The sequence below is a fragment of the Phallusia mammillata genome, chromosome 1, assembly GCF_965637545.1.
Source record: "Phallusia mammillata chromosome 1, kaPhaMamm4.hap1.1, whole genome shotgun sequence".
Classification (NCBI taxonomy): Eukaryota; Metazoa; Chordata; class Ascidiacea; order Phlebobranchia; family Ascidiidae; genus Phallusia; species Phallusia mammillata.
Window position 1 is genome coordinate 21,035,794 of NC_137252.1, and position 26,119 is coordinate 21,061,912.

At 36.6% G+C, this 26,119-nt stretch overlaps 4 protein-coding genes and 1 pseudogene across 6 annotated transcripts in view; 2 read left to right on the plus strand and 3 right to left on the minus strand.

The window, feature by feature from the left end:
• The window catches only part of LOC145232407 (casein kinase II subunit alpha), a 32,606-nt gene extending 22,435 nt beyond the window's left edge, over positions 1–10,171 (plus strand). For both annotated transcript variants that reach the window (XM_080097023.1, XM_080097031.1), the window contains 8 exons: positions 4,467–4,526; positions 4,616–4,699; positions 4,821–4,931; positions 5,164–5,265; positions 5,509–5,609; positions 5,863–6,011; positions 8,615–8,704; positions 9,770–10,171. In XM_080097023.1, coding sequence (XP_079953149.1) covers positions 4,467–4,526; positions 4,616–4,699; positions 4,821–4,931; positions 5,164–5,265; positions 5,509–5,609; positions 5,863–6,011; positions 8,615–8,704; positions 9,770–9,774 — 702 coding nt within the window. In that variant the 3' untranslated portion in view covers positions 9,775–10,171. The remainder of the gene's footprint in view (positions 1–4,466; positions 4,527–4,615; positions 4,700–4,820; positions 4,932–5,163; positions 5,266–5,508; positions 5,610–5,862; positions 6,012–8,614; positions 8,705–9,769) is intronic.
• Positions 10,172–13,945: 3,774 nt separating this feature from the next.
• LOC145232422 (cilia- and flagella-associated protein 20) lies at positions 13,946–16,130 on the minus strand. The gene is made up of 5 exons (XM_080097045.1): positions 15,817–16,130; positions 15,188–15,379; positions 14,921–15,109; positions 14,697–14,807; positions 13,946–14,460 (listed from the first exon to the last, which is right to left on the minus strand). Exons 1-5 carry the CDS (start codon positions 15,898–15,900, stop codon positions 14,455–14,457), a joined length of 582 nt encoding a protein of 193 aa, XP_079953171.1. The 5' UTR covers positions 15,901–16,130; the 3' UTR covers positions 13,946–14,454.
• A 2,431-nt stretch (positions 16,131–18,561) lies between these two features.
• LOC145228501 (uncharacterized) lies at positions 18,562–20,202 on the plus strand. Its single transcript, XM_080093578.1, has one exon. It carries the CDS (start codon positions 18,577–18,579, stop codon positions 19,942–19,944), a length of 1,368 nt encoding a protein of 455 aa, XP_079949704.1. The 5' UTR covers positions 18,562–18,576; the 3' UTR covers positions 19,945–20,202.
• A 1,938-nt stretch (positions 20,203–22,140) lies between these two features.
• Positions 22,141–23,916, minus strand: LOC145228512 (uncharacterized; annotated as a pseudogene). Its single transcript, XR_013860090.1, has 5 exons — positions 23,736–23,916; positions 23,441–23,567; positions 23,100–23,373; positions 22,789–22,969; positions 22,141–22,494 (listed from the first exon to the last, which is right to left on the minus strand). The product of XR_013860090.1 is annotated as an uncharacterized LOC145228512 (transcript).
• A 17-nt stretch (positions 23,917–23,933) lies between these two features.
• LOC145228493 (uncharacterized) lies at positions 23,934–26,119 on the minus strand. Its single transcript, XM_080093566.1, has 2 exons — positions 25,017–26,119; positions 23,934–24,955 (listed from the first exon to the last, which is right to left on the minus strand). The coding sequence occupies exons 1-2, from the start codon at positions 26,117–26,119 to the stop codon at positions 24,004–24,006; spliced, it is 2,055 nt and encodes a 684-aa protein (XP_079949692.1). The 3' UTR covers positions 23,934–24,003.

Here is a 26,119-nt window from a genome sequence, read left to right on the forward strand (position 1 = left end):
GCTCCTCACATCCTGTTTTACAAGTTATATTTTCCTGTCTTTTTTTGCAATTATTTCTCAACGACATTTTTTGGCTAAACTTTGCAGTTAATGCTAGTATAAGGCGCAATGCAATTGTATGTAAATGCTTTTAATGTCAGCCCTGACTTACAGCTTCAATCTGACAATATATTTGACTACAATGCACAAGCTAGCACGCTTCTGTGCAACAATATTCTTTCCGTTTTCGGAATGTACATTGGTTATTACAAACAGTCAGTCTATTATTAATACGTGATAGAATGCATTGTTTTATAAATAGGTTAATTATGGGTCTCCTTCTCAGAAGGGAACACATGTTGATTTCACTATGTTTTTTTCTGTTTTTTTTCTTTCTTTTTTCCTTGAAGTTTGTCCATGCACTTTTGGCATGAAATCTTTGGTGGATTTGGATGAAACTTTCACATATGGTAGATATAGTTATGTAGATGTGCCATCTGCTTCGTTTGACTTGATAACCCCAATATTTACCCCGCTAGCCCCCCAAATGTAAAATGTTTTTGTAAGTTGCTGCGCACCACAAACAAAAGATTTCTCTGGTGCAATAGTATAATAAAGGCAACAGAACATATGGTACTTGTGTTGGTACATTACTTGAGGACGTTTTTGCACATGCCAGTTAGAGGGGTATTAACAGCCTTATGACGTCAGAAGGGTTAACAAATGTTGCTAATAACACCTCTAGCGGTCTAAATTTTAAACATTGTCCGATTTGGATAAAATTTCACGTGACTGTTTATTGGGTCATTGTGGTATCATATTTTATACTTTTGGGTGTTGAACCCCATCAGTTACCCCACCAACACCCTAAAATGGGTGAGTTTTTTTAACGGTGTTAAAATTAAATAAATTTTGGTTAACTTGTAGAATTGTCATTTATATGTGTCAATTGTTGCGTTTAACCCTGTAGCCCCCAATATTTACCCCTCTAGCCCCCTAAAAAGCTAATACTAGTTATGTATAGTATAGTTGCTTTGGAGATTCACCAAAAACTAGTGAAAAATTTTGCTGAATTCTCAGAACAATTGCATTTTTCTCTAAATGAGTGTGTTGGTGAGGGCCACACTAAATAGTTTGGCGGACCGCCTGTTGCACACCCCTGCTTTATTTTCAGAGGGTACCCAATGTACGGCATTGAATATGATTCAATGATAAAACTTTCTCGGATGTAATGCTTTCTTTATATTAGTCTCTAGTTAACGAATGTTTTCAACATTATATCTGTACTGTTAAAAATATTAGAAAGTTTTTAAACTTTAGGTTTTAGCGAAATACCGAAACCGACTGTATGTTGTACACGACATGAGAGTTGCGCTATCCTAAACCAAAACAAACATTGATGATTTAATTGCAGCAAAACAAATGCACCCATCTCATTTAATGTCTACCGTGTTTGGTAGTTTTTCTTTTTCTTTCATTGGTGTGGTTTTTGCATGCTTGCAGAAACAACTGAGGTTAAAAAAGCCGGCAGGCAAAATGGGACCCAATATAAAATAAGCATAGGCAATATTTTAATGTTTTGAAATAGGTGATAGTGTATATGCAAGGGCAATATGTGCTAAGCCACCCTTCTAGTTTCAAAATCAGGTTAAACAACTTGGCAAGATGGGGAAGTGCATGTTTCACTTTAAAGAGCCGCAATCAAAGGCTTAAAAAGCTGCATGCGGCTCGAGAGCCGCAGTTTGGCCACCCCTGTAATAGACCATGGCTAATATGGGACCCAATATATAATAAGTATAGGAAATATATTATTGTTTCAAAATAGGTTATAGTGTATGTGCATGGTGGCTTAGCACATTTTGCATCTATGTCTTAATAGATGGTTGGAAAATCCAGTAAAAAAGCAGACTCAATGCGATTTACCAAAAAGTTAATTACATTGGCAAGGGTTTTCCCCACTGTTCTTTCCTCTTTTTTCTTTCCTGTTATCTATGGTCTTCCTACTTTTCCTATGCAACTTCTCTTGCCTCAATAGAAGGCTACAACGTATCGTAATAATATATCTTTAGAGAAAACCTGACTGCAAGAGAAGGCTCAAATCAAGTTGGCGAGTTGTTTGCTCATTAAAAAGTGTGTGTGCGTTGCTACTCTTTTTCACCACGCATGAGTGATTGCACCATACCCAGACAAAAGTACTTTTTATGCTCTCTTACAAAAGGGATAAAAACTAGAAAAGTGGCTTTCTGATATACTCCATTTGATATATTCTATACGATATTTACCAATCTACTATACTATACACAATTTTATTTACATATATGATTGTTTTTGCAAGCAAAAACGAATGGGTCCCCACACGCGTGTTTATGCGGATTTACGGTAAACTTAGTTGCGGTTATTTTTAGATTCTTGAGGACAAATTTTTCAGAAAGCATTAACTTAACTTTAAAAGTTCTTTTCTGTATTCTTTTAGCATCATTATTGTCATATAATTACAAAAAATCGGTGAAAAAAGAACTGGGAAAATACTTTCAATTTAATCTCTTGCTTTGACCTTGATATTGTCGTTCAAGTTCAGTTTTTAAACACAAATTTTCCTAAAAAGCCTGTTGTATTAGACACTATATAAAAAAAGTCATTTGCTACAAAGGTATACATAACAACTTGTTTTTCGCTTAACTTTGTTTTGCAAAAACGACCGTTTAATGACCTTTTGACACTGTTTTTAACAGCATGCAGTCCTTAGTGTTCAACAATACCGTTCGGCCTAATTTATACAAGACTTAAGTACTGATTCTTGAATTGATTTGTCAAAAATAAAGAAGATACGTTATGACGAAAAATTCTTAACTGTGTTGTAATGCCTACAAGTTGACCTTTAGTGACCCGTGGTTTTGCGACGGCCAAGCTGAATTTAAAGATCATTTGTTGCAGCGTTCGAAAAAGTTAAGTATATTTTTTTCATATTTATGTTGATCAACGACGTTTTGCCTGACATAAACAAAACCGAAGTACGTTTGTCGAGTTTGAATTACGTCTTAGGTGTAAAACCTTCGCCAAAACTGAAAATGAGCGTGATAACTCAATAAAACGACACAGCATTGCTGCACAAAAAAACAGCTGATTTCTAATCAACCAAACGACTGTCTCGTAAAACGTCTGTCCTGGCGTCAAGCTGAGCACTCCTGCTCTGCCGCCTTAATCGTAAACCAGTGGATTCCTCCCCTGGGACTTATATCTGACTGATAGCGTACACATATTATGGTTTGAAAAGGTAACTGGCAAATTTTTAAATACCAAACGAATACCCTGCTTAAACAATTTTTAATTTTTTAAAAATATTTCTGCACCATAGGGCATGTATTTCTGCCTTAAAACTAAAACCGATTATTTCGGGGTTTAAAGGGTGAAAAATGGGTGAACCTGAAAAAAGATACAAAGTTCTTTAAAAAACCTTACATTGCACCAAACAACAAAGCATGAAACTCCAAGATGCTGTACTTTAGTCAGTACAGCCATTTTTAAAAAAATATGATTTGGGGGCCTGTTGGTGAACCGCTGGGTCAATCGGGGTCAAACTTCAGGAGGATCAAATTTGGATTATTAACTAACATCTCTGTAAGTTTGAATAAATTTAAAGAACTCTTTCTTGACCAAACACGTCTCACAAGCCAGCGTTAGACAGAAAAAAGAAAAAAGAAAAAAAGAAGAAAAAAAATACAGACAAAAACCCATAATTTGTACCCAGTCTTTAGGGCAGTGGTTTTCAACCTTTTTTGTCCTGCGCATCCTTTTATTTGACATTCAAATCTAATTCCCCCCTACAAATGTAGTTTGCTAAAATATCATTTACATTAACATTTATCTTTCTCGAAATTTCTTCGTACATCCACTATCTGCATTGTTGCCTTAAATCGATTATACGAGAACTTTCTTTTTCTCACCTCATATATGGCAAATGCAGCAAATGTAGCAATGACACATAGCACAGGCCACCAGTAAGAGATTAATATTGTGACACAAAAACCCCCCCTACAAATTACAAAAATCCCCTGTAGTGGGGAATTCCCCCCTGGTTGGTAACCACTGCTTTAAGGTTGAGCGTTATAGCAAGTTTGTTTTAGCTGGGGAAGTGTTAATATACACATGTTTACATAGCAACCGATTTATAGCATAATCTGGTGATTTGCTTCAAATACCTTGGCACATTAATGATGCGATTTACCGGATTTGTCTGTGACGGGGTATTGTATCTGGTACCCCCAGTAGAGCCATCAAAGTGATACACCTTTCAAAAATTTATCAACACAAGGTTGAAAAAGCACTGACCTAGTAGCCCATGATTTTGCTGTGATTGTATGTAATTGTGTCATTTTTGTTGTCAGCGTATAACATTTAGGACATATCCCAACATAAGTACAGATTTAAGGAATATAGTGCTGCAGTTTTTACCAAACATTATGGTGAAATTTGTTTTATGTCCACAGCAACTTTACCAAACGCTGACAGATTATGACATCAGATATTACATGTTTGAAATACTAAAGGTAAGGTTTTTATATTTGGTGTGTATATAAATGTGTGCAGTTGTGTGACTAAAATTTTTCAAACAAATACTTTTTACTTGCTTTTTTAGGCATTAGATTTTTGCCACAGCATGGGCATAATGCACAGAGATGTAAAACCCCACAATGTGATGATTGATCATGAAAACCGAAAGGTGAGTTGCCATTATACAGATATGTTTGTCTGCATACCTTTTTCTAAAACATAAAATAATTGATATGAAAGCATAAAAACAATATGTTCAAAGCTGCCTTACTAGTTTATTTCTTTTTTAGCTGAGGCTCATAGACTGGGGTTTGGCTGAGTTTTATCATCCTGGTCAGGAGTACAATGTCAGAGTTGCTTCCCGGTATTTTAAGGGACCTGAACTGCTGGTGGATTACCAGGTACTATTAATTTGTTTTTTTGTCAAACTTGGATTTTCCAAGGAAAGATTTGCAGCACAAAGGATAGGTTATGCAATATTGGAATGTGACTTTTTTAGTTTTTGAGGTTTTATGACAATGAGAAGTTGAAAAATCTCCAGATCTGCATTTGTATTATCATTACACATTAGACTGAATGGAATATTGAGGTGTTGTATTTTAAAACTTCATCACACTTACTTTGTCTTTTTAGTATTATGATTACTCGCTTGACATGTGGAGTTTAGGGTGCATGTTGGCATCCATGATCTTCAGAAAAGAGCCATTTTTTCATGGACATGATAATTATGACCAGGTAATTATGTGGTTTGACTGCTGATTGTTGACACTAACTTAATGATTATTGTTCCTCATTTCTGAGGGGTATTGAATTTATCAATTTCCAAACTTGTTTTAATCCTGTGTCATTCAGAAGTTTCATACAGAGTTCGCATACTACTGATATTACATCATCATAGAATGCAATAAAAGGGAACATGTATACAAAGGGAACAAAATCTCAAATGACTCGTGTTAATAAGCTTTTTTATTTATTTAGTTGGTAAGAATTGCCAAAGTTCTTGGTACAGAGGACCTGTATGAATATTTGGATAAATACAACATTGAATTGGATCCCAGATTTAATGATATTCTTGGCAGGTACTGTGACAAAGTTGTCTCAATTGATGTATGTAATGAGTTACTTTTAAATCAGACCACATTGTTAGAGCTGGTATTTGCAATTTGTATAGTTTGTCAACTGTTTTGTTTAATCCATATCAAATACCACAAAACTTTTTCAGTTAACGACATCATTGAAATCAAGACATATGTTTCAAAAAGTTAAAATCAAGGCATATAGGTCAATAAAAAACCGTGTGGCAACGTTAAAACATGTTTGTCTCTGATTCAGACATTCAAGAAAACGATGGGAGAGGTTTGTCCACAGTGAGAACACACATCTTGTCAGCCCAGAAGCTATCGACTTTCTTGACAAGTTAATCAAATATGACCACCAGGCTCGACTTACTGCAAGGGAGGCCATGGAACACCCTTATTTTTGTAATTTTGGTGTATATGTTGTTAGAAATGAATTGTGCTGATAATTATGGGTCCCCTTCCATGAAGGGGACACATTGTTTTTGTCCGTATTTTTTTTCTGTCTAACGCTGGTTTGTGAGACACGTTTGGTCAAGAAAGAGTGCTTTAAATTTATTCAAATTTTCAGAGATGTTAGTTAATAATCCAAATTTGATCCTCCTGAAGTTTGACCCCGATTGACCCAGCGGTTCACCCACAGGCCCCCAAAACGTAAATTTTTTAAAACGGCTATACTGACTAAAGTACAGCGTCTTGGAGTTTCATGCTTTGTTGTTTGGTGCAATGTAAGATGTTTTAAATAATTTTGTCTTCTTTTTTTCGGATTTACCCTTTAAACCCCGAAATAATCGGTTTTAGTTTTAGGCCAGATATACAGGCCCTATTGTGCAGAAATATTGAAAAAAATTAAAAATTGTTTAAGCGGGGTATTTGTTTAGCATTTAAAATTTTGCCAGTTACCTTTACAACCCATAATATGTGTACGCTATCAGTCAGATATAAGTCCCAAGGGAGAAATTCACTGGTTTACGATTAAGGCGGCAGAGCGGGAGTGCTCAGCTTGACGTCCGGACAGACGTTTTACGAGACAGTCGTTTGGGTGATTAGAAATCAGCTGTTTTTTGTGCAACAATGCTGTATCGATTTATTGAGTTATCACACGCATTTTCAGTTTTGGCGAAAGTTTTACACCTAAGACGTAACTTAAACTCGATAAACGTACTTCGGTTTCGTTTATGTCAGGCAAAACGTCGTTGATCAACATAAATATGAAAAAATAAACTTAACTTTTTCGAACGCCGCGATAAATGGTCTTTAAATTCTTGTTGTCAGCTTGGCCGTCGCATAACCACGGGTCACTAAAGGTCAACTTGTAAGCATTACAACACAGATAAGAATTTTTTGTCATAACGTATCTTCTTTATTTTTGACAAATCCATTCAAGAATCAATACTTAAGTCATGTATAAATTAGGCTGAACGGTATTGTTGAACACTAAGGACTGCATGCTGTTAAAAACAGTGTCAAAAGGTCATTAAACGGTCGCTTTTGCGAAACAAAGTTAAGTGAAAAACAAGTTGTTATGTATACCTTTGTAGCAAACGACTTTTTTATATAGCCTCTAATATAACAGTTAAGGCTTTGTAGGAAAATATGTGTCTGAAAACTGAACTTAAACGACAATATCAAGGTCAAAGCAAGAGATTAAATTGAAAGTATTTTCTCAGTTCTTTTTTCACCGATTTTTTGTAATTATATGACAATAATGATACAAAAAGAATACGGACAAAAACTTTTAAAGTTAAGTTAATGCTTTGTGAAAAATTTTTCCTTAAGAATCTAAAAATAACTGCAACATATAGGTTTACCGTAAATCCGCATAAACACGCGTGTGGGGACCCATTCGTGTTTGCTTGCAAAACAATCATACATGTAGATACAATTGTGTATAGCAGTGGTTCCCAACCTTTTTTTAACGCGACCCAAATACTTACCAAAATTTAGTTTTGTGGTTTCTCGCGACCCATGAATATGCTATTTTAGTTATATTTTTGTCTGTAAGATAGGAAAGTTTTTTGAAAATTACTACGCCAGTTTAGCAAATCAACAACCTTATAACGAACAAACGCTGTTGTTTTTTACGACCAACTTGGAGCTGAATCGAGGCATTATTTGCCAGACAACGCTCTACTGTGAGACATCACTTTATGACGTCACAAACAGTTTTAACTATTATCACGATAAGTTGTGATGAAGTTATTATTGGGCAACAATTTAAAGCCCTGGGTAATATAAAAGTAACGCTACGAGGCGTCAAAAAGTAGATGCTGTAATTGTCACTAAAACAAGCGACCCAACAGAATGTTCAGGCGACCCAACTTTGGGTCGCGACCCATAGGTTGGGAACCACTGGTGTATAGTATAGTAAATTGGTAAATATCGTATAGAACAGGGGCGGGCAACTTCTCCAGTCGGCGGGCCGGATATGGGGAAATGAAGTACTTGGCGGGCCGGATTCCTGAATCGATATACATTAATCGCGTATTTATCCAGTGATTTAAAACGGATTTTTGACCACCTAAACCAAATACATTCAAGAACATCACAAATACAATACAGTCCAAACAATCTAACTGATATAACATAAAATTATTCGCCACAGCAAATTTAATGCATACACCACAGACTTAGATACTGCTGAAACACTAACTAGGCTACACATGTGGAAACAAAGGAAACAGTGAAAGCAGGCCACACGCAAGGTTGGCAGTTATGTCGTAACAATGGATGTATGGTGCGGTGGTAACAACGGCGGGAAAGTTTTTTTGCTATTGGGGAGCGTTACTGACCGTTATAACTATAATTTGACGCAGTAAGCAAGTAGTGGGGGATTGCGGCAGACTGTGGCCGCGGGCCACATTATCATGTAAGACCTGAAACTGTCTGCGGGCCGCTCAAAATCCCGCCGGGCCGTATGTTGCCCGCCCCTGGTATAGAATATATAAAATTGAAGTATATCAGAAAGCCACTTTTCTAGTTAATAATGTTTTGCAATCATTTTTCAGATCCAGTAGTAAAGGAACAAGGAGGCTTATCATCGAATGCTACATTACCGTCATCATCTACACAAATTGGTCAAGTGCCAATTGGCTCTGGTATGAATAGGTTGTTGAATGGCTTTTAACTGGTTGCATTTGTTGTGGTTTCCAAGTGGTTTTGTATTTTTATGCATTTCCTGTAATGGATGCATAATGTCCATTCTTTTTCATTTTAAGTGGGTTTGTCTCTCATGTTTGGTCAGAAAAGAACTATTTAAATTTACACATGTGCTACATACCTTTGTTAAACTTCGTTTAGTCCATGCAAGTTTTGACTCCTTTTTGCCCTTGCAGAACCTTTTCGATACTGTAATCTAATCGCAGACCCCTTTGAGTTTTAGGTATTTCTATCCTTTTTTCATTAAAAAGCAACAAAAACATGGTGCATAAAATAGAAACCACCTTCGGTCCAGGACCAAAATTTCAATTCGTTTGTTTGGGTTGTGACGTCTGGATTCAACAAGAAAGACATATTGCGTCTTGTGACGTTGTATTTCACTAACAATTTACGTCTGTTGCATCACAATGGAGTCTAAATGTTATAATGCATTTTGATTTGTCATCTATGAAGAACATTTTTCAACCAGTTTCACACCATTTTAAAATACCAAACCATTTTTTAAATTGCGATATATATATCAATGTCGTTGTGTGCGAATTAAGAGGTGTTCCGGACCCCCTGGAAATGCTTTGCGGACTTCCCGGTTGAACCATTGCTCTAGAGACACATATATGTGGTGCCCAGTTGTTTCTGCTTAAAGAGACTTGTTGTAAAATGCAGGATAAAGATAGGGATCCAATTAATATACTTCCCACTATCAATGTTATGTGGGAATTTGTGTAAATATAAATTGCAAATATAGAAGAAAGCCCCACTTTTTCTGTCATGTTTTCCTGGATCTTTACTATTTGTAAAAAACAAGATCTTTACTATTTGTACTAATGATGCAATAGTGGGCAAATAGGTTTTGGAGTGCTAATAATTTGTCACCGACAAACTGACTAAGGTTTCATGAATATGTAAATTTATAAAATGTTGTACAAAGTGTTATAGTTATAGATGTTTGTTGTCTTAGGTAGAAAGACTAATATAACATTCAGGTCAACTTTTTTTACTTACAGTTTAAACTCAGCTTGATGCGTGTATTATGGAGGTGATGAATTATCAAGGAAAATCCATGTTTTGCTTTCTGACACATTTTTCATGGATATATTCCTATTCAATTCATAAGTTTACTTTAAGACTATTATGTTGAAAGGGCGTTCAAACCATTGGTGCCAACTGGTTAATATTATGATATTTTTTTGACAACAGTTTTGGATAACCACTGTTGCAAACATTTATATTTCGTGGTATATAAATCCTGTTATCAATCACAATGGTATTTTTTGAATTCATTGTTTAAATGCAGATCACCAGCATATTTGTGTGATATATTATTGAATTCTTGGACATCTTTTGTTCTTCGTAAGAGTTAACAGTGAACAAATGTTTCAAAATAAACTTGCTTGTTTGGCTGTTCATGTTTCCTTAGTTTGAATGTTTCGCTATGGGAACCACATGGAGAGTAAAAACTGCAAAAAATAACGTTGGTTTATCCTGAGGCAAGGCAGGTACATACTCTTGTTTTCATAAGAATAATTCAAGTAATTTTAATTATGGATCCCCTGCCCCGAAGGTGACACATTGTTTTCATCTGTTCCTTTTTTATTGACTAATGCAAGATTGTTAAGACACTTGTTTAACTTAACACACAAGATAAATACTTGAAGTTGGTCCATGTAAATTTTGACAGGCCCCTAAAAGTGAATTTTTATGGGTCCCCTTCCCTGAATTGATTTTACTTGAATTGTTTGTTTGTTTTCTTCCCAAAGTCATCAATGTTTGATGGATTTGGATAAAACTAACACAGATGGTAGATATAGTCTGTAGATGTGCATCCCAATTTGTTTGTGTTGATAACCCCAATATTTACCCTGCTAGCCCCCTAAAATGTTTTTTCTTCTTTCCAAAGTTTATCCAAATCGTTTTGCCATCAAATGTATGATGGATTTCACTGCAACTTACACAGATGGCAGATATAGTTATGTAGATGTGCATCGTACTTTGATTGTCTTGATAACCCCAGTATTCACCCCACTAGCCCCCCAAAATGGGTGAATTTTAAAACAGTGTCGGAATTGGCTGTAATCTGGATAGCTTGTAAAGTATGCCATTTATAGGTGTCGATTGTTGTGTTTAACCTTGTAGCCCCCTAAAATGGGTGAGTTTATTAAACAGTGTCGGAATGGGCTAAAATTGGATGGCATGTAAAATATGCCATTTGTAGGTTTCGATTGATGTGTTTATCATGTAATCAAGTCCTCAATTGTTGTATTTTGCCCTGTAGCACCACAATTTAACCAACTGGCCCTGTAATGTATGACTCTTTTAACAATGTTCAAATTGAATGAAAATTGGACAGCTTGTAGAATTTGCTGTGTTGAATTCACCCCTTCACCCTAAAGAATTGTTTTCATGTTTACAGGCCCTGGGGTTAAAAAAAGTAAGGTTTAATGTGTTGGATATTTGATTAATTGTAAGTAAGGCCATTTGTGATTGTTGTGGAAGTTTCTGATTAGTTCAACATAAATTTGCTACTCTGGCTTACAGGAATAATAAAATGTATCTAAAAAACACGAACTCCTGTGTGTTGAAACAGTACAACAGGCTATTCATTGTAAAATAATGTCAAATACTCTTTTAGACCCTGACATTGTACACTGCACCAGCCGAAAAAAATTCCGCCACAAGCGAATCTTGGTCAATTAACTATCATAGTTGAGGTGGAAAACGTAAAAGCCTGTTGATTGTCAGCGTCGTTTTGCTTATTATTATGGGTCCCCTTCCCTGAAGGGGACACATATTGTTTTTGTCTATATTTTTTTTTTCTTTCTAACGCGGATTTGTTCCCACGTTTTGGTCAAGAAAGAATGGTTCAAACTTTTTCATATTTGCACACATTACAGATTTTGGTCTAAAGATGGTCCATGTGAATTTTGACCTCATTTGATCCCTCAGTTCACCCACAGCCCCCCAAAACGTGAAATTTTTAACGCAGATTTGTTCCCACGTTTTGGTCAAGAAAGAATGGTTCAAACTTTCTCAAATTTACACACATTATAGATATTGGTCTAAAGATGGTCCATGTGAATTTTGACCTCATTTGATCCCTCAGTTCACCCACAGCCCCCCAAAACGTGAAATTTTTAACGCAGATTTGTTCCCACGTTTTGGTCAAGAAAGAATGGTTCAAACTTTCTCAAATTTACTCTTATTATAGATATTGGTCAAACGATGGTCCATGTGAATTTTGACCCCGTTTGACCCCTCGGTTCACCCACAGCCCCCCAAAACGTGAAATTATACGGCTATACTTGCTAAAGCAGATGTTTCTGGAGTTTCGTACTTTTTGATTGGTACATTGCAGCGTATTTTAAACTATTTTGTAACTTGAAGTTGTATATATCCATTTTCACCCCTTTACCCCCAAATATTTGTTTGTTTGTTCACATGTTATTGAGGCCAGAAATACAAGACTTAAACTGCTGAAATTTTTAACAGCTGTGGATAGGGTGCTCCTTGTTGGCTGGTAAAAATTTCAGTGCAATCGGCTCAGTAATAGTAAAAATATGTTTTTACATGCTGTCTTCTGTCATATTTGTGCTCGCTCAGTGCACAGCTGACGCAATGGGAGTGATTGACGATAGTGGCACATGGAAAAATGCCTCTGCTTCACGCATGAACTCAGTCGTCACTTGACCATTTTCTCTCTGGTTGGAATTGAGATGATACGGTGTTAGTGATATTGCGCTGTAAACGTTAACGCTGCGGGGTCACGGCAGGGACAGGCGATGCGTATGACGTCATGACCGTATTTGCCTGTCGCTCAGTGCACAGCTGACGCAATGGGAGTGATTGACCATAGTGGCGCATAGAAAAAATGCCTCTGCTTCACGCATGAACGCAGTCGTTACGTGACCATTTTCTCAGTCAGATAGAAGTATCAACTCTCAAGGGAGTAATTCACTTGTTTACGATTAAGGCGGGTGAATGCAGCGGGAGTGCTCAGCTTGACGTCCGGACCGACGTTTTATGAGGCAGTCGTGTCGGTGATTAGAAATCAGCTGTTTTTGCGCAGCTATGCTATGTCGTTTTATTAAGTTATCAAGCACATTTTAAGTTTTGGAAAATTGTGTTTGAAAACTGACCTTGAACGACAATATCAAGGTCAAAGCATGAGAATAAATTGAAAGTATTTCCTGTTATTTTTTCCTATTTACTGTTTTTTTGTAATTATATGACAATAATGATGCAAAAACAATACGGACAAAACTTTTTGGGTTAAGGCTAAAGTTGGTTAAGCTTGTCCTTAAGAATCTAAAAATAACCAGGATGTTTGTTTACCATAAATCCGCACAAACGCGCATATGGGGACCCATTCGTTTTTGCTTGCAAAAACAATCATATATGTAGATCAAATGATGTGTATAGTAAATTGGTAAATATCTAACAGTGATTGTGCCCTATTTTTACTGTTACCAAATCGCAATGCATATGTGTGGGGACCCATTAGATTATGCTTGCAGAAACAATTAGGTTATAAAGTGCCAGGAAAAAGATAGGGACCCAATGAAATGTAGGTGCCAAATATATATCCATTATAAATATAGTAAATGGAATATGTGATACATCATTAAATATGATGTAGTATATATAACCCAGCAATATATAGGAAAACCGCTATTCTAGTGTTTATTTAGCTTTGTATTCATCTTGTACAGCAAGTCCTACTCGGAAAAATTACGAAACAACTGTTATGTAAATCAAAACATTTGGAAACCATTGTCCTTGGCCTGGAAATAGTCCATTCTAGTGTTTGTTTCTCTACCCTTTTTTCTTGTGGGCAAGTAGCAAAGAAACAGTATCAATACATGACTACATATACCAAGCTGTGAATTTCAAGAAAGGCCTTGGGGGAAAAAAAACAAAAGGAAATCATGCGTCCCCTTCAGGAAGGGGATCAATATCAAAAATTTGTTATTTGGGGGCTTAACAATGTTACAATTGGTTGGTTATATAAGGCATATGCATATGGTCATTTGTTAGAATTGTCAATTGCCTACCTCAGACCTGCTTTTAAATCCAACTATTATGCTCCCTGCAAACATATTGTTTAAAATAAGTCTGTTGACATGTCTAAGACTGTGCTACTGCATAGTAAACCCTTTCCGATCTGTAAATCAACTAGGTAGGAATCTTTTAAAGTAATCTATAATTATCGCAATAAAAAGTCACCAACATTTTAACAAAACACAAAAGTAATAACAAATTGTGCAATGGAAACAAAATTGTAGTGATAGGGCTTGTAATAATAGGCAACAAATGAACCAATGCTTTTTACTGCAGTAAATAACAGGGTATTAAAGCATTGGAAATTTGTGTTTGCAGCTTTTTAAAATGGTTATTATACAGTTGCCTGGAAATAGCAAAATTATGTGAAACACATTTTCGCACTAACATTGATACATTGGCTTACTTACATCCAATGTTATTTTTGGTCATTAAGCATTGTAATATGGTCATGTAGCAGCGCGCCCATTGTCCAGTTGACTTAGTTCACTTTGCATGTCTGGTACATGAATGCAGGTGATCTTATTTTTATTACCAATCATACGAAAAAACCTAAATGTTGAAACATTAAAGAATAACATCAAAAGTGGCTTGCATGCTGGTAAAAAATCCAGCCAAGAGTGGGTTGAGTTCCTTATGGCTAAAAAACACAAAAATGGCTGTTAGTGCAGTAGTGTAGATTAAATAAATGCCATACATGAAACAGTTTCTTGTGCTCAATAAACTAAGAAAACATCTATACCCCAACAAAATTGCATTCCTTCTGTGCAGACATACAACATATATATTTACGAAAAAGATAGGTTATCAACTGTAGTTCATAAGCATTATATTTCTACATGCATTAACTGAACTTTCTTTGCTTAAATAACTTACCTTCGTTTTGTTTTGTACGGGTAAATATAGTTTGAATTCCGCAGGAAGTTCATCTTCAGAATATAATCGATCAGAGAAATAAACTCGTCGGATACGACAATTTGCATGAATCTAAGAAAATGAAAAGCAAAAAGAGTCAATAGCAAACAGTACACATTTTGATGAATAGACCTGTTAAATCAGATTACCAAACAGTTCTGCACATTTAACCAAATGCGAAATACCTGCACTCGAAGGGTCTCAATGTAATTTGTTCCATATGCCCTTCTTGTAAAATCAGACAAGTTAAACTGAATTTGGTTCCAGCCATCATCAAGCCTCATAGGCATTGTACAAATAAAAGGTTTAACTCTGGTTGTGCTTTGATAATTTGATGCTCGAAACCGTCGCCTTACATTTTTGTCATCCAGAACCTAAGTAAAAGAATGCTTGAAGAAATCCTTGCTTGTAACCACAAGTCCAAGCAATAATGCAATTGTAAGTAACTTTACCTGCACTTCAAAAGTGAAATATTTTTTCAAGTTCTTGATGATCATCACGAGAAATGGTAGTTTGATTCCTAAAGTTTTGTTTGGATCTGCTGGACATGTTATAAATGTTGTGCTGACATTAGTCCCCTCAATTTCGAGTACAAGGGACTGGATGTCGTTATCTGTTATCCTCTTTATGTGCCCATTTCGCACCTGAACAAAAAATGGATTTGATAAAAAAAAACTATGAATCATGTTTATTACTGCATTTTCTGGAAGAAAATCTAAATCGGTACCACAAGGTGCAATGTATTAATTAACTAATTGTTAATAAAGCTAAACTTCTTATCTTTCCACAATCTATCAGTTACTATTACCCAATCCCACAACTGCCAAGTGTCCTGCTTAAAAAACATTTCGCCACCATAATTTACATTAATCATACAAAGTAACTTCTGTTTTTATCCAGATTTTAAAATTAGTTCAAATCAATACATCTATATTTTTGTGTATTAAAAAAAATCGAACTGCACTACTATGCGACGTTTTGCAAAACCTACTTGCTATTTGTGCAAAAAAAAATGTACATTGATCAGCTAATTATTTCCCTGTCGATAACAGATACACATTTTAACGTAAAATGCACTAACCTTTTTGTCCCAAATTTGTAACGGTTTACTGCCGATACTGTACAATATGGACAGAAATCCACTTTGAAAGGTGTTTTTGAACATTGCTAATCTTTTGCAGAGTTACGGTGACCAGATAAAAATCTTTATTGCGCTTAAAATATCAAGTTAGTTACTGAATCTTGCACTCTCAACGAAAGCAAAGTTTATAGCGTCAATTTATAGCCCTTCTTGGCAACATCCACAGCAACTGGCCACTGAACCTCAGTCAACGATTTGTATACGATGGGAAAATGTGGTTGTTACGTAGTGATCGAAAATTGGCAGTTACTACGGACCCGTGACAACTATGTATTCATCCGCCTCGGCACCACAACGTTACGTGAAGTCACTGTATCCTAAAATTATCAAATTTTTTTATTTGTTTGTCTTTAAAAATATAAAATGAAGTATTTCAAAAAAATCAAGCACAAACAATGACCTGCATTTGTCTGCTAATAAACTTTACTATGTAACCATGAACAACGCATATCGCCAATCAACCGTAACGGTATGTTGCTAAGCAGCACGATAAAAGATACGCTTGCGCGAGCACATGGAAGCAAAATATATTGTTTTTTCACTTTTGAAAAAGTCGTTGCTGTAAAAAAAAAATATACTAGTTATCTATGAGGACTTTTATAGTTTTGATTTTCTTCACCCCTTTTTCACCGGACAGTTTGGTCCCCATGTTGACGAATCACCAGGTAAGATTAATAAGGTGCGTTTGATTGAATTCTAAGTTTATTTTCTCTTTTCTTCAAAACGCTCGGTTGGCAAATAAAGTAGCCGACATTGTAGGCCCTACAACTTAAAACTGTAGAAAATGTAGCCTACTCTTGAGTAACCTAGCGTAGCGTTCAAATGGTCGACCGATGACCCACCACAAAAAAGGACATCGATATGTAGGCTACCTTCGGCTAGAACAGTGGTTCCCAAACTGTGGGCCATGGCCCAGTAGTGGGCCATTAAGACATTTTCAATGGGCCACAGAGCCATTTGAATAGATTCTACTGTTTTGTAATACTGTAGATGTTATGCGCTTTGTTTTGAAAAACGTAATTTTTGCAAAGAATTCTGAATCTAGTAGCCAAATTTCAGGAGCATGTATCTCATTAAAAATATATTGCTGGACAATTTCGCCTGTTTTTGAGTTATTTTTTTGTTTGTGCCCAAATTTACAGCACGTGGTGGGCCACGAATCGCTATTAAATAGACAGTTGGGCCACAGACCAAAAAAGTTTGGGAACCCCTGGGCTAGAAAGTTGCGAGCATTTCAGCAATCATTTTTCATTTGGAAAGCCCGTCACTGTGGCGTATTCTTATTGTGGCATTTTTCGTAACATGCCTTGTTATAGCCTAATTTTCGCTGCGTAGAAGGTTCGGAAAGGGAACACAAAATAAAGATAGTGAACGAGAACAATTAGGTAACAATATTTTTTTTAAAGTTATAGTTTGTTTTTCTATTACTGTTGTAGTCAAATTTTGTAGTTTTTTAAATTAGTTTACTTGTGTTTACTTGTGTTCATGCACTTATGTTTATAGTGTTTTTCTGCAACCTGTTGCTTTATATACAATGGTAGCCTAACAGTTGAAAACGTTATTAAATAGGTAACTATTAACACAGTAGCACACCACACCAGAAACAATTGTATATGGTGTAAAACGTTATGTATGTGATATTATGGGCCATTAATTTAACCTTTAACATACAAGTTCCAACTGTGACTAGGCTATACTAGGCTACGGACGACCATATCCCGTTTTATGCTTTAGATCGGATTCTTCGGTAACCGTAGGTAGGCTATATCGAGTTATCATCCAGAAGTGATTGCGCCTTCTGTTCGTACTGGTGCCTGTCTAAGTTCAGTTTCCTTTGGCCGCTTTTAAAATTGCCATAGTGCGCGAGTCTCTTCTTGGGGTTCGGTGGAGTTCTTCAAAACCTGCACAATCCGACCTAGACCAGTGGTCTTCTACCTGTGGGTCGCGACCCCAATTGGGGTCGCCCAAACTTTTTCTGGGGTCGCGATAAATTTAATTTATTGGCGTTTGAATTTATTACCAAAAAAATGATGTTTTTTTTCTAATTCGCAACCTTTGCCAATGTTTTGCAGTACAGCTTGGTACCTCGTGTCACATTTTGATTGTGATGCAATAATCCTTATAAAACACAAGTTGGCCAACCCATTGTTACGCGATAAAGTCCCATGAATGACATAATGTGTCCAAAATAATACAGCGGGTTCGTGGAAAAAAAACATAAATTTACTGATTTCTGCTGAACTGGTGAGCTTTAACGCTATTTAGGTTGGCCAAATTAAATAAAACTTGTGGGTGCTATCATTTGAGCGTAATGCTACACACTGAATGCTAATATTTAAGGCCTACTTTAAAATTGGGCTGGCATATTTGCATGAAGATAGTTTCTGTTTCGGGATTCCTTGAAACATTTTTTCACTATCGGACAAAAATAGGGTCGCATGTGAAATCTGATTTAATTTTCTTTTAAATTGGGGTCGCCTATAAAAAAGGTTGAAGACTACTGACCTAGACCAGGGCTTCTCAAACTGTGGGTCGCGACCCAAATTGGGGTCGCGGAATATAATTTTGGGGTCGCGAAACATTATGCGTTAAGACATTTGCCACAATACATGGTATACGTGCGTAAATTTATTGTTTAAACATCATTCACGTGCCTAGGCTATACCCATCAAGTGGTCACGTAGAATTTTCTTTTCCAAAATGGGGTCGCAGAGCAAAAAAGTAGAGCGACTAACACTGGAATTTGGCCGGCGCCCGGTCTGGGAATGTCTGGTAGGTGGCGCAACGCTTATGCTCTGTTGTGCCACCTACCCAACCGGGCGTCAGACGGAGTGGCGGTGTCTGGCGCTCATGAAGGAAGGAGGTATGAGCAAAAAGCCAAGTTATGCGCAGGCGGCAACCGACAGTGCGGTGAGTGCACTAAAAAGGCCAAACTGCTTGAGTTTTAAAGCTACGAAACAGCTTAAAAGAGAAGAATTATGGAACCTAATGAAGGAAATCAATTTCCCTTTAAGAAAAATCGTAGGAATAGCTGAAATGAAGGGCACTCTTGTGGATGTAACCTGCACAACAAGAGAAAACGTTTTGGACCTGCACAGGAAATTATTGGAGGTATCGTATGTTCAAAACTCAAGGCTGTATGAAAGCGATACGATTAATGTAGGCGTTGGATGGGTCCCGATACCGTTTCCAAATGCCTTAATTGCTAAAAACATGGAGGAGCACTATGGCAAAGTAAATAAAATAGTACATAGAAAAGACAAAGAAGGACTTTTTTCCGGTATGAGGATACTTACCATGAACAAAGTTGATCTAGAAAAAAACCCCATACACAGCTACATCCGGGTACATGGTTGTGAATTTTATGTAACATATCACGGTCAAGCAATTACCTGTAAATACTGTGGAGAAACAGGCCACAAACAGTCTGCTTGTGCAAAAAGAAAGGAGGATTTTCCTTTGTTAGAAAACAGGCAGCAACAAAACAAAACCCAAGCAGCGCCGCAAGATAAGGAAACTGGGTCACGCTTGCAAACCCAGATCTCAGATAAGGAGGTGACGACTCAACGCCTCCAGTATGATAGTGACCCTGTCCCAGAGGCATTACATGAGGTTGAACAAATCAACCAAGAAAAGCAGGAGATCTCGGCAATTATTGCCCCGACAGGGGCTCGCAAACGACCACGTAATAGCCCAACAGATTTTCCGGAAAGTAAATCTCGTAGTCTATGCGAATACACAATCCCAGTAAAGTGCCCAAGCTACAATACTGGAAGCCTAGTGGACCCAGACTGCAAGAATTTCTTCTGCTGTAAATGCAAAAAAGAATATATAGTGGCTAAGGCTTGTTGCGATGAGGCAACCTTGTTCCTTTTGCCACAATTCGAAACAGAAACAAAATGTCCAAAATGTCAAGCACCAATGAGGCTGATGCCATGCTGTAACGAAATGCAACCAGAATACATAATGGACGGAAACTTGTTCGAATGCATCCGATGCCAAAGGTATGCCATTACTTGTGAATGTAATACAGTTAACGCTCTTCCTAAGATAGCTATGAGCAAATAATGTTAAAATCCCGCCTGTAGAAGAAAATTAGTCCACTGCAGTTGTGGGAAAAAACCGCTGTCAACATTGAACCTAGTCAACCTTATAATTGTAATTGTGGGTTTGAGTATGAGTGGGATATAGAAGAAGGTGTTCAAAAATATCAATAGTTTGTTGTTGTTTTTTTGCTTTTTTAATTTTCTCTTTCTGTGATGTCTGTATTAAATGTTGCCTCTTTTAATGTGGGGGGTATAAGAAATCATAAAAAACGGAAAACTATATTTCACTTTCTTAAAAGGAAGGCATTTCATATCATGTTTCTCCAGGAAACGCATTGTTTAATTAATGAGGAAAAATTATGGGAATTAGAATGGGGTAACAAAATAGTTTGGGCACATGGCTCTACCCGCAGTAAAGGTGTGGTAATCCTGCTCACAAAAAACTTTTTGCACTCACCCAAAGTCGTAGAAGTAGACCCCGAAGGGAGGTACGTTTTCATCGACCTCGAATATAACAACCGCGAATTGAAACTTTGCAATCTATACGCGCCAAACAAGGATGACCCAGTTTTTTTCGACACGCTTTTTGCGAAAGTAGGCGAGGAGGATAACTCAAATCTCATCATAGGCGGTGACTTTAATGTAACGTTGCAGGATAATTTAGACAAAAGCCAAGGGCCCCCTAATCCCAATCGTAATTCACGAAACAGTATTCTCTCACATATGGAAACTTTTAATTTATGCGACGTTTTTCGTAAGATGCATCCGACCACCAAAAGATTTTCGCGAGTACAACTTAACCCTTTGGTAGCTACCCGCATCGATTTCTTCCTGCTTTCGGAATACGTAAATAACAAAGTAACATCTGCCGATATTGTACAGGGGGTAAAATCAGACCATAAGATCGTATCATTCTCTCTGAAATTCTCACAAACTGTTAGAGGTAAAGGGTATTGGAAATTAAACACAAATTTACTATCGGATAAGAGGTTTATTTCCATCATCCAAAAAACAATTCAGGATTATAAGATAAACAACGCTCAATGTGACACAAATCCGCATATTCGGTGGGATGCTTTAAAAGCCGTAATTCGTGGAGAAACCATAAAATACAGCATAAAAGTCAATCGAAAAAACTCTGCTAAACAGCGGAAGTTGGAGAGCGAAATTGAAAAACTGGAACAGGAAATAACCCAAGGTAACCCTGAGTTAATAGAAAAACTAACCAAATTAAAAATTGAATTGGACATTCTAATAGAGGCCCAAACAAAGGGTGCGATGGTAAGAAGTCGAGCGAAGTGGGCAGAAAAAGGCGAAAGAAATACGAAGTATTTTTTAAACCTGGAAAAACGCCATGCGTTGAAAAAATCGATCGATCAGTTGAAAATAGACAATAACGCTTGCCCAGACGAAAAGGTGATCTTAGATGAGTTGGTAAAATTTTTTGAACATCTTTACCAACAGCCTGATTCTCATTATGCAACATCAGAGGTGACATCACGCCTTTTAAAACTTAATTTGCCAACGTTAAATCAATCTCAGTTCGAAAATAGTGAGTTGCCGATTTCCGAAAACGAGTTAAACGCATCGCTTAAATCTATGCCCCGAAATAAATCGCCGGGCCCAGACGGATACCCTGTCGAGTTCTATGAAACATTTTGGAATGACCTTAAGGACATGTTTAAGGATGCATGGACTTATTCCGCGCAAGTAGGACACTTCAGTCCAACGCAGTGCCAAGGAGTGGTGACCCTCATACCAAAACCCAATAAAGACAAACAGCTCATCACCAATTATAGACCCATAACACTGTTAAACGCTGACTACAAAATCGTGTCCAAAGTCATAAACAACCGCATAAAATCCAACCTGGATCACCTCGTCAATCGAGACCAGAACGGGTTCATTAAAGGGAGGTTCATCGGGGATAATATTCGTTTACTGTTCGATGTGATTGACCTTGCTGATAATCAACAACCCAATCGGAAAAATTATGTCCGATCAAAGCAAAGTTATCACGATTTCATGTATGATAATACGCTAGACATGTCCTATATTGCCCATTGTTATTATCCCCGATTGTGCACGCAAATGTAACATCGGCCATAGATAGATTTTCTTGGATGAATCATGTTTGTCATCATGCTTGTAAAAAGCATGATGCCCATTGATAATACACGCATATCTGTCATAATCCACACATAATCAAGACTTGCAATAGTGTCTATCAACGTTTATTTCACATTACACCAGTCAAATGAAACAACAAAAATCACGACTTTTGCAAATGCGTAAAAAAGTACATGTGCAAGATAGCGAAGGTATTATAACGAAAAGGGTGTGCAACTAACAAGTGCAGTGTGCACTCAATCAGAATCTGTATCTTCTGATGAAACGTATTTTATGGTATCATCAGATGAAACATCTGCACCTTCACATGTTTTGTTGTCCTTTTCGCCTTTTCTTAAATTTCTGCCGCCATCCCAGTCCGCAGCACCGGACAATACTGTCTTGATGTCATTGACAACCTCTTGACTGCTTGCTGATTTATGGCTTGTGAATTGCAGACACTCTAAACAAGGAAAAATGTCAATAAAGTTGCAACACTGTTGGGCAGTTGAAACCAAGAAATGCCAAACTGCGGTTTGTGGACCTCCAGGGGTACATGGCAAACTGAAAAAATCCTATACCAGCCATAAATTTGTTCTATTGTTTACCTATTTTATTTCTCCATTGCCAATAGGTTAGGCATCAGTGATTAACAGATCTACAAATATTGGTCATTAACCCCAAAACCTTTTTCATAACCTTACTAGGAATAACCTGCAATGCCACAGGTGTTGAGTTGAGTGTAAATATAACTTACTTCGACGGACATCATCCAATTGAGAACCACCAAATGGTTTCTTAGTTGCTTTTCTTTGACTGCCAAGTCCAGACCATGAGTAGGTCATAGCCAAGGGCCTTGTCATGAAGCACCTCATAAATGCTCTCACAGTTGCACGCAGCATTCCGCGATCAATTTTTCTTCCAATATTTTGAAAATCCTGTAAATATAAGAAGTACTTAACAAATAACTCTGACCAAAAAATTCTATTTGAAAACATTATAAATTCTACTGGAACATTATAAACATTGTGTATAACAAACATTTTAAAAATAAAACACCATCTTTACTTGAAAGTTATTCAGAATTTGACTTAGTTCTTCTTCTTATGAAGCTGGTTGAAATGCTGTCCATGTAGTTTCCTTTTGGTGTTCTACTTGTTTTAAACTTTTGATATAGGCAAGAGCATCTTCAATCATGACTTTGTTGGATTTTACAGCATTCAAAACATTAGCAACATCCGTTCTGATAATGTTCAACTCCCAACAAATGTTGCTCAGATTAGTTAGGTCATCTACCTTTGCCCTTTTTCTTGGTGCTGGATGTTGAGGAGATAAAAATATCCTGAAACACAAGCATTAAATTTGCAATGTAGTTTATACATTGTTTGTATTCTACCCACTAAACATACCTTTTTGGTGCAATAGCATTCTCCCGCGGTAGTGTAGGTATTTGTGTACTGGTGCTGCCATCATCTTCGGAGGAGTCATTAAGCTCCTCGGCAGTGTAAGCCTTTTTTAAGCATCAATCATAGGAATCTAATAAACATGAACAAATTATGTAGCCAACAATTACACCTCAAGGCCACACAAAGGATTTTGTTCAATGTAATAGTTAAAGTGTAATTTAAAGCAAAAGTTCAGGAAGATACACCATATTTGTGAATTAGGAGAATATTGTTGACATTTGCAAGTAAAAATACTTACTTGACTGACATAAAATTTCACATGAAAATACTTTCCAATTTTCTTCCGATAAAACTTTATTCTTAACCATTTATTGTACATTTTGTGGCCATCTGCATCGTGTTTCAGTAATCATCCATTGTTTATAAACAATATCAGATTTGCTTCCTCGGATAAATCTCACACACACAAAATTTTTCATTTTTTAAACTTCAGAAATCTAAACAAAAACATGGTTTTGAAATGACTGACCATATTCATATAGTTTTTTTGTTTTAATTTATATAGCCTAATGAAGTAACTCAATGGCCACAAACTTTTTACCATAAGGTAATAGAAAACATTTTTTAACAGATACATCAAATGGCACAAGACAATAATCACTTTCCAAATCAAAAACAACAAAAATGCCAACAGTGAACGATGAAACGGGTGTTTTAAACAGTTGTTTCATTTTTAAGTATTTTTTTACTACAAAATACTTGTCTGAATTGAATGTAACAATATCATTTACTTCAGCAATAACAGATCTACTTTTTATGGTGGAATCTGCAACATTTGAAACAGAAATAGTACAACCATTAAACAACCTTGCTCTTTTATAATGCCGTACATCGGTTCTTTCAAACCCAGTCAATGATAAGCCATTTACATTGCATTTAAAAACACAACCAGGAGGCAAAGATAAAACTTCTTTCTTCATGGATATTACAATATTTTCATTTTGGTTGTAGGCATGTGTCCCCACTTGCTCAAAAGGCTTGTAGCCAGAATGCACACATTGTTTTAAAATACCCAAATAGCTCTCAAAAGGAAAACAATTTATTAGCTCTAAAGAACCAAAGAGATAACAATCATCTGGCAAGTGGATTAGACTGTGCACATTGTAAGACATGAAACCATCCTGGTAATATTTGGGACAATCCATGCAAAACTCTTTCAACAACTTTCGAGACACATCAATGTCTGAATCAGTTGGACACGGTGATACCAATATTCTCATTGAAATACTAAATTTAATAAAATGCTTGTATGTTTGCTTCGACATTATTGCTTTGTCCTTTAGAATTGCAACACCAACATACAAAAGAAACATCCGAAACTCTGCTGCTTTCCAGTAACTTAACTCAGCCATGGGCCTAAGTTTTCTATTGAATTCTTTTGGAACATACAGTTTTACTTCATTGATTTTGGTGCTGAGAAGTCTTATCGCACAACTAGAAAGCTGTGCATGTCTTTTTCTGCAAATGAAAAAGAAGTAAATTTTATTACATCCTATGTTTAAAAAAAACTGTTTATTACCGATAAGATCCATTCCAAAAGGAAAGTAGACGCTTCATAACACCAAGGCAGGCAAGGTGCATGTAATCTAATATAAAACAAGAAACCATAGGGATTCCAAACTCTGTCAGTACAGAAGTGTCATCATTATGGTGAACAGAACATGAACTTGATGCAAACACTGCATCAGTTCTAGGCTGACAATTGGTTTCTAAAAAACATACATGTCTTGATAAAGAATCATATTTTCCCACAATGTGACATCGCTCACAACTGCTATAACCGGAGTGTGCTTTGATTTTTTTTAACGATGATCTGGCAGGGGCATCGCAAACAAAGATGCAGTTTTTACTAAGATTGAAGCAAACATCATTGATAACAATGGGATTTAAAATCAGTTCTTTCACATCTGACAAAAACTTTGACAAAAAAGTTCCGGGATCTGGCATTTCTCGATTACAACCTGTTTCAGAACAATAGATTCCCGCACAAATTGGCCGCATCTTTGTTTTGTACACTGACACCAAGATTGGGTATAGCTTATAGTCAGGTGAATGTCGAAACAAAGGCAAACCATCTATATTTATTACCAGGCAATAAGGTACAGATCCATTCGAACTGCTATAACAATAACCTAACACAGATTTTAATGTTGATACCCAGTTGGGCATGTGAATGTACCTGCCTTCATTCATACATTCATAGGCAAGATTTGGAGATGGGATTAAAGTTTTATAGCTGCAAGGAAGGTTACTATGGACTTGTTGCAGTGATTTTAAAAGTGCTGTGACTGCAGCTTTTGGTACATTAACTTGTGATAAAGCCCAATCAGTTATTAATTCAGTTACTGTCAATGGTCTTTGTTCTACATCTTGTGCATCATTTTTCCCAGCTGCTGAATTTTCGATCTCATTATTTGAAGGTATAATTAGTGCAGACACAGGCAAATTTGAAGTAGGAATGTCTAAACTCACAGTTTGTGAACCTAGTCCCAAACTGTTATCGCTGCATGTAGTCTCACACAACTGCTGTGCATTTTTTCGACGAAGCCATTTCTGCTTTCGTGATAAGTCACTGTACGGCTTATAAAAAGTTCTTTGGAGCTTCGGTCTTTTACCAGGCAT